Genomic DNA, 15,647 nt, shown 5'->3' on the forward strand with positions numbered 1-15,647 from the left:
TTTAATGAACTTGCCTCGTGAGTCGTGACATGTCACAAACATGGCCATTGAGGAAAAATCTGTTGCACACTCCACATAATGCTTCCCTCACTCTTCACATTGAAGCTAAGCATGCAAATAAATGCAGTACATCCTCCTAAAATTCCGCCACTAGTTTTAAACTTCATCGTCCACTGTTGTGTCTGGAAAGGCTCCAAACCTTTCCAGAAGAAGAAGATAAAAAAAAGCCTGAAACTGGGCCATTTTGGACACCATCTTGGTTTTTTGAAAAAGCCACAAGAAGGATTGGACCTTCCTTGACAATTTGAGCTTGTTCCCCAAATTTTTATTATTTGGCTAATTTGAGTTAGTGCTCGTGGACTACAGTGACTTACTTTTTAAGAAATCAAGTTTAAATATGAGCAAAACATACATCCATCAGCAATACCTAAATAAAAAGACATCAACCAATAAAGAACTGAATGTGCATGTCTTGGGCTCCAGTCCTGTCTGAAATTTTCACATGGCAGGGCCTGTCTTCGTGATTTAAAACAAGGGCAATTGGCACATATCCAACTCTAGTGTACATGCCCAAGTTTGAGCACAAACTACGGTGCACTATGCAATGGGGTTTTACTTTGTCATGTAATTAGTCTTGAGTGTTTTATGAGGATAACATGAAATAATCCAGTCAATTGAAACCAGTCAACTGTCACGTGCCATCCACCTTTAAATCCTGGAGTGTGCACTGCTGGTGCACTGCGATTTACAAAGTGGACTTACAGTGGGGCAAAAACGTATTTAGTCAGTCCCTGATTGTGCAAGTTCTCCTACTTAGAAAGATGAGAGAGGTCTGTAATTTTCAACATAGGTACACTTCAACTGTTAGAGATAAAATGAGAAAAAAAATCCAGGAAATCACATTGTAGGATTTTTAAAGAATTTATTTGTAAATTATGGTGGAAAATAAACATTTGGTCAATAATAAAAGTTAAATTCAATACTTTGCAACATAATCTTTGTTGGCAATGACAGAGGTCAAACATTTCCTGTAAGTCTTCACCAGGTTTGCACACACTGTGGCTGGTATTTTGGCCCATTCCTCCATGCAGATCTCCTCGAGAGCAGTGATGTTTTGGGGCTGTCACTGGGCAACATGGACTTTCAACTCCCTCAACAAATTTTCTATGGGGTTGAGGTCTGGATACCCTCAGCAGAGCAGTAGTGACAGTGCTGGTCTGGTCCCTCTCTGCATAGTGTGTAGCCTTTGTTACTTTGGTCCCAGCTCTCTGCAGGTCATTCATTAGGTCCCTCTGTGTAGTTCTGGGATTTTTGTTCACCGTTCTCATGATCATTTTGACCCCACGGGATGACATCTTGTATGGAGCCCCAGATCGATGGAGATTATCAATGGTCTTGTATATCTTCCATTTTCTTACAATTGCTTCCACACTTGATTTATTCATACAAACCTGCTTGACTGTTGGAGATTCACTCTTCCCAGCCTGGTGCACATCCACAATTTTCTGCCTGGTGTCCTTCAACAGCTCTTTGGTTTGGCCATGGTTGAGTTTGGAGTGTGACTGTTTGAGGCTGTGGATAGGTGTCTTTTATACAGATAATGAGTTCCAACAGATGCCATGAATACAGGTAACAGGTGGACAGAAGAGCTTCTTAAAGAAGAAGTTACAGGTCTGTGAGATTCAGAAATCTTGCTTGTTTGTGGGTGACCAAGTAGTTATTTTCCACCATGGTTTACAGTCAAATTCTTTAAAAATCCTACAATGTGATTTTCTGGATTTTTTTTTGTCATTTTGTCTCTAATAGTTGAAGTGTACCTATGATGAAAATTACAGACCTCTCTCATCTTTCTAAGTACGAGAACTTGCACAATCAGGGGCTGACCAGCATAAGTGGCCATCAAAGCTCCCTGAGGTGAAGCAGTAAAGTGAAAACATACATAGTTGAATTAGTCAGAGATGTATTTGTTGACGGGCTTAAAAAATACCAATGAACTACTGACGTGTTTACAGTGTTCTTTGTTTCAAGGAGACCCCGTCCTTCATCTGTGTCCTGCCGGGCATTACTGTGATGGTTTACCTGGCAGTGACTTTAATGGAGGCTCAGGACCCAGGCCGTGCCCTTTGTACACCTACCAAGCTGCTCTGGGGGCAGGTAGCAAAGGTGACTGCCTGCCCTGCCCTCCTGGATCACACTGCAACAGCACAGGTCTGACAACCTGCATGCCCACTGTTAGAATAATGCTGTATATTCATAAATCCCTGTGAATTTAAAGGAGACTTTAACTTTATAGTATCCAAATGCTTTTTTTATATAATGAAGTGTAAAGTACAACCTGATGTTATGCCTCAATATGCCATTTTCTGGTGGAATTGGATTTGCAAAGACAGTTCAAAGCAAATTGGCTTTGTAGACTGTGTTTCAATATGTCTTTGCAATATTCTAATAAAGCCTGAGTCCGCCTCTGAGATAAGAATGATAGAGGTACAATGTGAGTGAAGGTACTTTAAAACCTGTGTTACTTTTTAATAATTGAGTTGCAGCAATTTCCACACAGACCTTTATATCTTTTTATGTCACTCACAAAAGACAAATGTTATTAATTAATAATGTTCAAAAAGGATGTTGAATGCAGGGCTTGCCTGATTTGTCAGTACTGTATCAGAAAAGTGGTTGATGTGTGCAGCTGCCTGCATCTCTGGCTCCGCCTCTGTCATGTACTATTGCAGTCCCTTTGTGTAAGTCCTGCAGGCTGGCAAGCAAAAAGGTTTTTGGTATCCATTTGGGGTGAAGGCAGCACAGTGGCTTAGTGGTTAGCACTCCCTGTGTTTGTGTGGGTTTCCTCCGGGTGCTCTGGTAAATTGGAGGTAAATTGGAAACTTTAAATTGACTCTTGGTGTGCGTGCAGGTGTGAATGTGTTTGCATGTCTATATGTAGCCCTGTGATAGACTGGTGTACTGTCCAGGGTGCATCCTGCCTCATGCCCTATGACTGCTTGGAGAGGCTCCAACCCCCATGACTCTTAAGTGGAGCAAGTGGGTTTAGAAAGTGGATGGATTAGGGGTGTAACAATTAATGGATATGAATCAGAAATTGATTTTCATGTTATAGTTACAACCACATCACTACAGGGACCCCTGGATCAATATACTGTAAATGTTGACAGCTCAGTTTTAATGTTATGAACTTGCTTGTACATCCGTGTCTTCAAACTCGTGTAAATGCTCAAAGGTCGGCCTGAAGCTCTTGCGAGACTTGTTACAGGAACACTAATTCTGCGAGGGAAACATCAGATCAACATCTCCAAAAGAGATACAAGAGAACTCGACCCGGGGCTGTTGTGACCCAAGGGAGAAGTCAGCCTTCAGGAGAACTTGGCCCCTATTCAATGTCAATTAAAGATACAAAGAAGAACCATATGCGGACAAAGCATGTTAATATGATCATTATGTTAGATGTTAAATTTTTGGAAGATTCATTCGTGGGCTTAGCTAGTTGATATAATTGCCTATTTTTTATTTTTTATTTGTTGTCATTTCTTCAGACATGTTGAACATGATGTAAGATATCTTTGCAAATTGCTGAAATTAGTATTTTGCTTCTCCTGAGGACTGAGACCTCTTGTTACCTCTGATAGTACAACCCCAATTCCAGTGAAGTTGGGACATTGTGTAAAATGTAAATAAAAACAGAATATAATGATTTACAAATCCTCTTCAACCTATATTCAACTGAATAGACCACAAAGACAAGATATTTAATGTTCAAACTGATAAACTTTATTGCTTTTGTGCAAATATTTGCTTGTTTTGAAATGGATGCCTACAATACGTTTCAAAAACGCTGGGACAGTGGTATGTTTTGTAGGTGGAATGCTTTCCCATTCTTGCTTGATGACTTCAGTTGTTCAACAGTCCTGGGTCTCCGTTGTCGTATTTTGCGCTTCATGATGCGCCACACATTTTCAGTGGGTGACAGGTCTGAACTGCAGGCAGGCCAGTCTAGTACCCGCACTCATTTACTATGAAGCCACGCTGTTGTAACACGTGCAGAATGTGGCTTGGCATTGTCTTGCTGAAATAAGCAGGGACGTCCCTGAAAAAGACATTGCTTGGATGGCAGCATGTGTTGTGCCAAAACCTGGATGTACCTTTCAGCATTGATGGTGCCATCAGAGATGTGTAAGTTGCCCATGCCATGGGCACTAACACACCCCCATACCATCACAGATGCTGGCTTTTGAACTTTGCAATGGTAACAATCTGGATGGTCTTTTTCCTCTTTTGTCCGGAGGACATGACGTCCATGATTTCCAAAACAATTTGAAATGTGGACTCATCAGACCTCAGCACACTTTTCCACTTTGTGTCTGTCCATTTCAAATGAGCTCGGCCCCAGAGAAGATGGCAGCGTTTCTGGATGTTGTTGATGTATGGCTTTCACTTTGCATGGTAGAGTTTTAACTTGCACTTGTAGATGTAGTGATGAACTGTTTCTGTGACAATGGCTTTTGAACCTATTATAGAAAATATGTCTGGGTCATAAATACCGATACTATATAACAAACAGATACAAAACTCTGTTCTGAAAATACATTTGTTTAACCTGGAATTGTATAAATTCTCTCTCTTTCAATTTAGCCTTGCCATCATTCTGCACTATGTCCTACATCATCTTGCTGGTTGTTCTTAAGAACTTATGTTGAGCTTTAATGTTTCAGGGCTGACAGACTACTCCAACAGTCCATGTCCTCCTGGTTACTGGTGTAGTGGGGCTGGTCCTCCTATCTTCTGCCCAGCAGGCACCAAGAGGCCCATTCCTGGTGCTGTAGCACCCAGCCAGTGTGAGCCCTGTACTGGTGGAACCTTTTGCCCAGACCCTCGCACTACAGGACAGCCCAATGTGCATGGGATTCCCTGCAGGGCCTCATATCAGTGTCCCTTGGGTATGTTTATACTTTTGATTAAATGCATTTCTACCTGAAGATGGGAACATTCTGTGTTAATGAGTTTGTGCTCATATCCAGGCTCAGTCTCAGAGACACTGTGTCGGGCTGGCTCTTACTGCGGCCCTCAGACTACTGAGCCTCAGGTCTGTCTCGAGGGTTATTTTTGTCCAGTTGGATCTCATTCCTACAATACCCCCAAACAACTGTGAGTAATCTAGCATCTGAAAAGTTTCTTTGCTATAAGATTCATCTACAGATTTTCTTTCGGCTGCTCCCGTTAGGGGTCTCCACAGCAGATCAATCATTTTCATCTCACCCTGTCCTCTGTATGTTCCTCTGTCCCACCAACCACCTGCATGTCCTCCCTCAGCACATCCGTAAACCTCCTCTTTGGCCTCCCTCTTTTCCTCATGCCTGGTGGCTCCATCCTCAGCATCCTTCTCTCTATATACCCTATGTAGCAGGATGAATGAGTTAATGATTTGTAGGTGACAGTTTGAGTCCGGTGCAGGAGAGTGCTCGCATAAAAGAAGGTAGAGTGCGCTCTGGAGATTTGTTGCAGGTGTTTGTTGAGTGTCTTCACTTCCACCTTCCTGGAGGACAGATATCTTTGCGGGAGTTGTCGCTGGTGGTGTGCTGCTGTGTGTTTGGTGCCATGTGGGTGCAGGCTGTGTGATGCTCCGTTGCAGTGGTGATCCGTTGCCTGATTGCTGCGTCGCTTGGAACAGACAGTCCGGATTGTGGATCGAGCCGAACGGAAGCCCTGCTGCTTTGCCCTGATGTTCAGATGGGAGGTTTTGCCAGTGGACTGTGCAGCGCTTTGACGCTATCAAGCGGTCCTTTGAAGGAACTGACGTTTGCGCTGTCCACTGTGGACTTATTTCTTTCTTTAGTAATCAACAATTTGTCATTTTAAATAAATAGTTTTATTGTTGATAAATTCTTTTGTATTTTGGAACCACTTACCTGTCTCATTTGCAGCGAACCTGTGTGTCTTGAGTTGGAGTTATTTTAATTCCCTCAGTGAAATTCCTAGAAGTCCGACCTATCGTGTTTATTCATAATTTCTAATTGTCTAATGATTAAGAAAACTCGTCCACTTTGCCACACCTGGGTTCCTCCTCTGCACATGTCCAAACCATCTCAATTTCGCCTCTTTGACTTTGTGTCCAAACCGTCCCACCTGAGCTGTCCCTCTGATATGTTCATTCCTAATCCTGTCCATTCTCATCACTCCCAAAGACAATCGCAACATCTTCAGCTCTGCCACCTCCAGCTCTGCTTCCTGTCTTTTCGTTAGTGCCACCATCTCTAAGCACTCTTGCAGCTCTCTTTTCTTCACCCACTCCACCCTGCTTACACTCTCTTCTTCACCTCTCTACCACACTCTCCATTTCTTTGGACAGTTGACCCCAAATATTTAAACTCATCTACTTTCACCACTTCTACTCCTTGTAACTACACTATTCCACTAGTTTCCCTCTCATTCACACACATGTACACAGTCTTGCTCTTACTGACTTTCATTCTCCTTCTCTCCAGAGCATATCTCCACATTTTCAGGCTTGACTCAACCTGTTCTCTTCTTTTACTGATCACAATGTCATCTGTGAGCATCATAGTCCATGGAAACTCCTGTCTGATCTATACAGTCAACCTGTTTATCACCATTGCAAACAAGAAAGGACTCAGAGCTGATCCTTGGTGTAATCCCACCTCTAACTTGAAGGACTGTCATTGCTACTGCATATCTCATTGCTGTTACACTATCCTTGTACATGTCCTGCACTACCCTCACACATGTCTCTACCACTCCAAACGTCCTCATGCAATACCACAACTCTTCTCTGTCATAAGCTTTCTCTAAATCCACAAACACACAGTGTAACTCCTTTTGGCCTTCTCTATACTTTTCCACCAGTATTCTCAGAGCATGCTCTTTGTCTGCATGAAACCATGTTGCTGCTCACAGATCTTTCCCTGTAATCTAAGATTCTTCTAAGATTCCCTGTTATCTAAGATTCTTCTACAAATGTGGGTCGTAAAGTGTTGAAATGATGGATGCAATTTCAACACGATGCAAACAGATTTGGATGGATCTGTGTAGGTTGGGGCAAAAACTTTATAAAATATCACTGCAAGCAGCAATATGCAGGCCAAGCAGGATGGAAAGGCTATGGAAATGTGACTGCAAAACCTAACTGATCACAAATGTTATAATAATTTAGCAGGAAGTGGTATGGCTCAAGTATGGCGTCACTTTCTATATTGAGGTTTCATGTTGGCTGTGATAAGCAAACTTTCAAAAATGAAAATGCCATATCAATTGCCTGGATAGGATTGGTTTGAAGATCATCTTTGGAAATTTTATTGTTTGTTGTACAAAAATACATGGACTGAATTTTTTTTTTAAACTTTTCAATAAATGCCAATGTGACATAAAAAAAGGCAATCTCAGACTAGGGACAATACCAGACACAAGAATTCTGTTTGAAAACAAAACACAACTTATAAGCCAAAACACCTTTTCGATTATTCCAATGCCCCCTATGTGTCAAATGAGACACATTTATTTCTGCTTCTTCACATTTGTGTTTCAAAAAAAATCCATCCAAGCTTGGTTTTATGCATGAAATCATAGCTGAGATATGACCTCATATCCTGTTTGGCAGCCTTGAGTCATGAATGCAAACTGGGTATGGAGTGATTCTTTAGGGTGGCGCAAGAAGCTTTATAAATAACAACTCTATGTCCCGCAGCTGTCGGTTTCCCTACTACTGCCCTGCCAATAGCTCCGTCATGCTGTCCTGTGAAGGCGGTTCCATTCCTGTCAATACCAGCGGGCTCAGAGGGTCCAAAAGCAGCTGTTGTCGTTTATGCGAGGGGGGTACTTACCATCCATACCTCTCCCCCATCACAAAATGCCTCACGTGCCCACCAGGGTACTTTTGTCCTCCAGGTATTTCAAATGATTCTCAGTGTACTTGGACAGAGTTGGTTAATTTTTCCTAACTCTCACTGCTGATATGACAGGAACAGATGACTTCCACAGCAACTCTTGCCCTCTTGGGTATGTCTGCCCCGTGGGATCCACCCGACCAATCCCCTGCCTCCCTGGCTCCTTCAGTAACACCACTCATGCTGAGAACATGAGTGACTGCCACCCATGTCCAGCCGGCACCTTTAACCACCTGCCCGCCCAGAAGGCCTGTTTTCCGTGTGGCAGCTCCTCCACTTCAGTCTCCGGTGGGGTTCCATTTGGTTCCTCAGATCAAACAAGCCGCTTCTGTCTGAGTAAAAAGTAAAATGTTCACATTTCTGATTATGTGTTCTGTATCATTTTCCCAGGTTCTTCTTCTTGTTCATGCATCGGCAAGAACAGAGCATTCCAACACTCAGATGGCTCGTGTTTGTGTAGGACTGGCTTCATCTTCTATAACGAGCTGGATTTGAAGAGCTCGACTTCTGACAGTGAATTGGACTGTCAGCCTGAGGTCAATAGTCGGCAAATAAATGGTGCTGCTTTTTTAGCTGTCACTTCATTAAAGCCACCTGAGGTTTTCATATTTGGAAGTTTTACCCAAATAGATGTGCTGCCAACAGTTTGAAATTTTGAGTCTTTTGATTTGTTTCTTTCAAAAGTCTGCAAAGCATCATTGAATGGCTTAAAAAAAGTTCTCTCCTTCCAGAGGAATCACTAGAGATGCTTTCAGTAGAATGCAGATTTCTACTAAATGCAACAGGCCCTTCATCCATATACACTCAAACCCATGTTCCAGCCCTTCCCCATTTGAATCCCCTAGATATCCCTGAAAAGGCAGTAAGTTCTTCAGTCCGTATAATCAGCTTGATGAAAAACAGTCATGGGTAAAAATAAAGAAAACATCACCTCCCTTCTAGACAGTAATTTGATGTTTTGAGGATTTTTTTTTTTTTTGATAGGGGCTGATGAGGGATTTCATGATGCATCTTATATCTGATTGATGTCTTTTGTGCTTTCAAACTTTTCTATCTTGAATTTGCTGTAATGAAACCTTTCATTTTTTCTTCCTCTCCACCTCTGGTCAGCAACGCTATGCTTTATCTGATTGGCTGTCCACAAATACCATGAAAGCATGAAAGCTCAGCTGAAGCCACAGGCCCAGGTCATGGACAACGTGAAGGGCAACTCTATCTATTGATTCATTTTTGGCCACTTTTCCAGGTCACAGTGGCAGCAGACTAAGCAGCTCATCCCACACTTCCCTATCCTCTGCCAAGTCCTGTACCTCTTCCCAGGGGATCTGGAGATGTTCCCCTTCCCTGGATTGCCACTTTATCATGATGGAGGAGTTTTTTTGCTCCAATGATCCTGGGAGCTGTCTCGAGCATTACCTCTTGGTAGGGCCACCCTTGGCAAATTGGCCTTAGATGAGGAGACAGAAAAAGGGTGATTCAGTAGACCCTTTAAGATGGATACACATAGGAATAGAGTCACCTTTCCTGGATTTGGGATACCAGGGCTTCCTCCTGGTGTCATGGGGGCTTGGGGGGGGGGGGGGGGTGCAGGTGAGCGCTTGGTGGCCATTTTTACAACCGTGGGACTCTGTCAGGCTCAGCCCAAAAATTCCAAGCAATGTCACCTCCATGTGGGCTCACTACCCCCAAGAGGCAAATAAAGGGTCTAGTGCGCTGTGTTACAGCCAGTGGACGCGAGCAAACGCCCACGTGGACTGACACTATACATATGACAGCTTTAATAGTTTGAAAATGCATGTTTGGATTTGTTGGGTCATTGTAATACAGTCAAGTCCACAAATATCATCCTGCTCAGAATTACTATCACCCCTATATTTTAAGGTCAACTTTTAAAATATGTTCAGAAATAAATGGAAATATGAAAAAAATGCTTTCATAAACTGAAATACAAAAATTATCGATATAATAGTATGCTGGACAAAGTTATTGGCCATCCTTTGATGAAATCACGCTCACTACAGATTGTCTTTGCACAAGTCAGGTGATGGAAACATGAACATTTCTAAATCACTGTGTGTCAGAGGTGGGACGAAGTCACCATCAAGTCACTCTCAAGTCATGAATCAGCAAGTTCCAAGTCAAGTCTCAAGACATAATGACGATCAATTGTTTGCAAGCTGACTTGAGACTTGACTTGGGACTTGCAGATTCATGACTTCAAAGTGACTTGACAGTGACTTCGTCCCACCTCTGCTGTGTGTGTCCTGGAGTTCATTCACATCAACCATTCGAAAATAGAAACAGTATGGTGGTGTGTGGTAAATGTGTCTGGAGCAGTGAACATGCAAGGACGCTAGTGAAAGAAGCCATCAAGACCCCCATGACAACTCAGAAACAAATAGATGTCTGTCTGTGCATGCGGAGATGCTATGAATAGCGCAATTTCTGACTGTTGCATCACCAGTCACAGCGTCACGGTGGAATGGCACATAGAAGTACTTTCTTAAAAAGAAAATCTGAAACTTCAGCTGCAGTTTGGCAGAAGGCACACAGGAAAAGGAAGCCTTTAGATCTGATCAGATTTCCTTCTCTGCCCCAATCCAACATGGAGCTATGAGAGCTGCTTTAAAAGGCAAACGTTTCACTCTGTACAGTTTCTACATTCATGTACAGAACAGTAATATTTCTTAGTAATTGATGTACAAGTAAATGAAGGCCAGACATATTCAGTGACATGGAAAGTTCATGTATTGATACCTCGTTTCTTTGTGAAGAAAGCCTGGGGTGAAAGTTATGGACTGCAATTGCATCAAATCAATCAATCAATTTTTTTTATATAGCGCCAAATCACAACAAACAGTTGCCCCAAGGCGCTTTATATTGTAAGGCAAGGCCATACAATAATTATGTAAAACCCCAACGGTCAAAACGACCCCCTGTGAGCAAGCACTTGGCTACAGTGGGAAGGAAAAACTCCCTTTTAACAGGAAGAAACCTCCAGCAGAACCAGGCTCAGGGAGGGGCAGTCTTCTGCTGGGACTGGTTGGGGCTGAGGGAGAGAACCAGGAAAAAGACATGCTGTGGAGGGGAGCAGAGATCGATCACTAATGATTAAATGCAGAGTGGTGCATACAGAGCAAAAAGAGAAAGAAACAGTGCATCATGGGAACCCCCCAGCAGTCTACGTCTATAGCAGCATAACTAAGGGATGGTTCAGGGTCACCTGATCCAGCCCTAACTATAAGCTTTAGCAAAAAGGAAAGTTTTAAGCCTAATCTTAAAAGTAGAGAGGGTGTCTGTCTCCCTGATCTGAATTGGGAGCTGGTTCCACAGGAGAGGAGCCTGAAAGCTGAAGGCTCTGCCTCCCATTCTACTCTTACAAACCCTAGGAACTACAAGTAAGCCTGCAGTCTGAGAGCGAAGCGCTCTATTGGGGTGATATGGTACTACGAGGTCCCTAAGATAAGATGGGACCTGATTATTCAAAACCTTATAAGTAAGAAGAAGAATTTTAAATTCTATTCTATAATTAACAGGAAGCCAATGAATGCTCCTTCTAGTCCCCGTCAGTGCTCTAGCTGCAGCACTTTGAATTAACTGATTAAACTGATTAAATAACTTAACTGATTAAATGGTGCCAATAACTGTGTCCACTTTACGTTTTATATCTATGTTTGTTTATCAAAGCATTTTGTTTTTTTGTTCTTTCTGTTCAGTACATTTGGACACTTTTTTTAATATTTTGATGAGTGAAAATTGTTTTGTTTCTATTTATTGCTGAACATATTTTAAAACGTGTACCATATTTTTTTACTACTTCGGGATGTCCTGTGACTTATACCCCGGTTCGACTTGTATACTGAAAAATCACACATTCCTTAATAATAATAATAATAATAATTATTATTATTATTATTATTATTATTATTATTATTATTATTTTGACTATTTATATTGGATGTTCTCAGGAATAAAAATGCTAAACTAAATGAACTGTAATAGCAAAAGAATAAATGCCAGTAATAAAAAGTACACTACAACAAAGAGCTGATAATACCAAAAAAAAAACCAAAAAAACGGTGCAACTTCGATATGGGTTTTTCCTTTTCTACAGGCATTTTTAACAGGTGTGATTTACACTCCAGAAAAAGAAACAGTTATTAAAATACAGGGGTGATAGTAATTCTGACCAGAACTGTAATTTTGCCTCTGTGCATCAACACAATGAAATTTCTATGAAACACCATCTGCTTTCAGTGTAGACCTTTAACATTAATCAAAGCAGGTAAACAAAAACATCACATTGACCATTTAGGAACTGCAGAAATGGTCTATAATCCAACTTTTGCATCATTGATTATACATACAGCTTCATGGTGGACCTGTTTAATTTTATGGCAATCCTTACCTGTTCCCCTCCAACAAGAAGCTGTGACTTCTAGGATTCAGATCATATTTCATGAAATATGATCAATGGCACTACTTAAGTAGCTGCAGGCCTCATGCTGGCTATCAGTGTACTGGTTGTAGAACTCTGATATCAATGCATCTCATGAATGAATTCTTGCTGCTTAGCCAAATGGAAAATATAGGACATCAGTGCATGATGCCACAGAGTGGACCTCCCCAAAAAAGTGTCAGCCTCTTAAAACACATCTTCAGAGCAACCTGCATGCACTGCTTTATTTATTTTACTGTATAATCCTGTAAGATTGTAAGGACATGTTTGATACCGTTGATAGATTGTAAATTATGTTAAAGCAGGCTGTGTGATTGATGAGTTTGTATGTGTGTGTTTCAGGTGAACAGGCGGTGCACCACAGGACAGGTGCGCCTGGCTGCATCCAGAGAATGTGTGTCTCCATCTGTCCACTCCTGTAATATCACCTGCGGACCACATGGAGGAACTCTGGATGTGGAGATGGGCATGTGAATCACACTTAATTTTGTTTTCACACTTAAGTCAAATCTATAACATTAAAGCTGGAGTAATGGCGTAATGAGTGCAACTTAGCCACATGGAGTGTGTAGTCAGTACATTCTGAGTGCCGGTCCCAGGCCTGGATAAATGAGGAGGGCTGTGTCAGGAAAGGCATCCGGTGTAAAACAAGCTAACATAAAGATGCAGAATACAAATTGAATTTCCATACCGGATCGGTCGAGGACTGGGTTAACAATGACCACCACCGGTGCCATTGCCCAACAGGGTGCCGGCGGAAATTAAGCTTCTCCTGGGTGAAGAAGAAGAAGAGGAGCAGAACATGTCCAGAGACAGTGAGAGAAGAGCAAAACTAGAAGGGCAGAAGTGAGAGTTGGGATGTTGAATGTTGGCATTATATGATGGAGAGGAAAAAGGTAGACATATTGTGTGTGCAAGAGACCAAGCGCAAGGGAAGTAAGAGTATGAGCATAGGAGGTGGGTTCAAGTTGTTGTATCATGGTGAGGATAGCAAGGGAAAAGGTGGGGTCATTTTAAAGGAAGAGTATGTTAGGGCCCCTTCACACATAGTACAGTCGAAGTGCGCATGAAGTGCACATGAAGCAGGAATCATGTGCAAAATGTGCAAAATCGTTCCTACCTATTGCTGCAACTATTTGCACACACCAGCGGGTGAAAGACAAGAGTGTGCGCTGTGCGAACCCATCAATCCCTCTCGCGGCGGATGTCGGCCAAATTCCAGCTGACACACATGAACATCTACCACCACTCATTTGGCACTTAGAAAATGTGTGGCGATTCACACATTTGGCATGACAACAGTCTGCAGACAATCACTGTGCTGGTAGTGAAATTTGTCTAAGTGCCCCACGGGTGTGGCTTTGGTATGGGTGCTGAAATGACAGGAGGTGTGGCCGCCGACAGAAGCAGCTGTGCAGATCTGTGGATCTGGACATCCCAGCTAGACAACACGTACTGTGTTTGGACAGACATGGACTACCAACTGCCCACTGTGATGCGTGTGTGTCTGTATGCTGTCATCACGTGGACATAAATAAAAACATATATCACTGTGGCAATATATACTGTGGGCTGCAGTGAGTGTGGGCGTGCTCCCTTGCTGCAGCCCATTGACAGGCTGCTCCCAGACTGAAACGGACTGTCAGACACACAGTGGGCAATCTGACTTTCATGTCATCCACATGAGCTCTGTTCCATATGACGCGGTGTCAGTTCTGGGGCACCATCCACAAGACGCATGTCGGGCAGGACATGAGAACATGAGACGTGGACATGAGAAGAGCAAACTTCTTCTCATTCATGTCATTTCATGACTATGTCTGTGACCATGGTTCATCTACAGAGCAACAGACAGATCATATTCATATTGCCCGCTTGATAAGAGGGATTCAATATATAATGATATGTTTTTATGGTGTATGGTTTTATTTTTTTAATAGGTCCATCTCTTTGTTGATTTTAGGCATTTTCCCTACACTGTTCATAGGCCAGTGACGGTAGCTCAGTGGTAAAGTTTTGGGCTGGTCATCAGTAAAGTGCAGGTACGAATCCGATGGGAGGTATGTGGGTTTTTTTTTTATTCCACATAAGCGGCATGATGTGGTTCCACAGGTACCAGTTGGTTTTTATGTTTTATTTAATCCACGTAAGCAGCGCAATGTGATTCCACAGATACCAGCTGTTTTTATGTTTTATTTATTCCACATCAGCAGCGTGATGTGGTGCACTTTGCACTGTGTTTCTGTTCAAAACACACCGTTGCATGCATGAACCCTCGCACCGGGATCGTGCATGCCTACACATCGGTGCGATGTTTTGTGGTGCACTAATTCAAACTGTTTCACGCTGTTTTACTGTATTCCACCAAACTTCACACTATGTGTGAAGGGGCCCTTATGAGTGTGTTGGAGATTCAACGAGTGTCTGACAGGGTGAGTACTGTGAAGTTGGAAATTAAAGGGGTAATGATGAATATCATCAGTGCATATGCCCTACAGGTAGGTTGTGAGACGAAGGAGAAAGAAGAAGATTTCTGGAGTGAGCTAGATGAGATGATGGAGAGTGTGTCAAACATAGGAGTAGTGACAGCAGCCAACTTTGATGGGCATGTTGGCGAAGGGAACAGAGGTGATGAAGAAGTAACTGGTAGATATGGTATCAAGGACAGGAATGTGGAAGGGCAGATGGTAGTCGATTTTGGGAAAAGGATGGAAATGGCTGTGGTGAATTTTTAAGAAAAGGGAGGAGCACAGAGTGACATATAAGAGCGAAGAATGTGTATACAGGTGGACTACATTCTTCCTCGACAAACCTAAGCTTATAAGCTCACATCTGACAAATATCTCCAGATGTCTTTTGCAAAGTACAGTTCATTGATTTTCACCTTTGAACTTTTGACGCCAAAGCGAAGAGGCATCTTAACACACATACCCAGATTAGTGTCAGTCGGGCAATTAGGAAAGAAGTTATTGTGCTCATAAGATTTTTACAAAAGTATGCACCAGTGAACTTGACTTTTTGTCCCCAAAAACAGTAGGCTTCTTGGGGTCATTCTGTAATGCTTATAGCAAGTTTGGTAACAATCAGGCCGGTACATGTGACGTAATCTCACTCACAAGTGAAATACAGACTGAGTGACCACATGTCGTGACTGTGGGAGAAAGTAGACCTGTGCACATTCAGAGCAAAGATGAAATGAAGGAGCCTGGAGACTATGTGCAAAATTCACCATTTGCTTCCTTTAGTACAGTGTGATTTTGCCGCTCTGCTCAGGCAGAGTA

General features: G+C 42.4%; 2 protein-coding genes across 2 annotated transcripts in view; both read left to right on the forward strand.

Moving 5' to 3' along the window:
- LOC117508891 (multiple epidermal growth factor-like domains protein 6) overlaps positions 1-8,254 on the forward strand; it is a 48,180-nt gene extending 39,926 nt beyond the window's left edge. The window contains exons 18-22 of the mRNA XM_034168734.1: positions 2,029-2,208; positions 4,722-4,946; positions 5,028-5,154; positions 7,709-7,908; positions 7,983-8,254. Of these exons, the coding sequence (XP_034024625.1) occupies positions 2,029-2,208; positions 4,722-4,946; positions 5,028-5,154; positions 7,709-7,908; positions 7,983-8,254 (1,004 nt within the window). The remainder of the gene's footprint in view (positions 1-2,028; positions 2,209-4,721; positions 4,947-5,027; positions 5,155-7,708; positions 7,909-7,982) is intronic.
- A 35-nt stretch (positions 8,255-8,289) lies between these two features.
- Positions 8,290-15,647, forward strand: part of LOC117509573 — a 43,521-nt gene continuing 36,163 nt past the window's right edge. The window contains exons 1-2 of the mRNA XM_034169311.1: positions 8,290-8,443; positions 12,709-12,836. Of these exons, the coding sequence (XP_034025202.1) occupies positions 12,829-12,836 (8 nt within the window). The 5' untranslated portion in view covers positions 8,290-8,443; positions 12,709-12,828. The remainder of the gene's footprint in view (positions 8,444-12,708; positions 12,837-15,647) is intronic.

The sequence above is a fragment of the Thalassophryne amazonica genome, chromosome 4 (assembly GCF_902500255.1).
Source record: "Thalassophryne amazonica chromosome 4, fThaAma1.1, whole genome shotgun sequence".
Lineage (NCBI taxonomy): Eukaryota > Metazoa > Chordata > Actinopteri > Batrachoidiformes > Batrachoididae > Thalassophryne > Thalassophryne amazonica.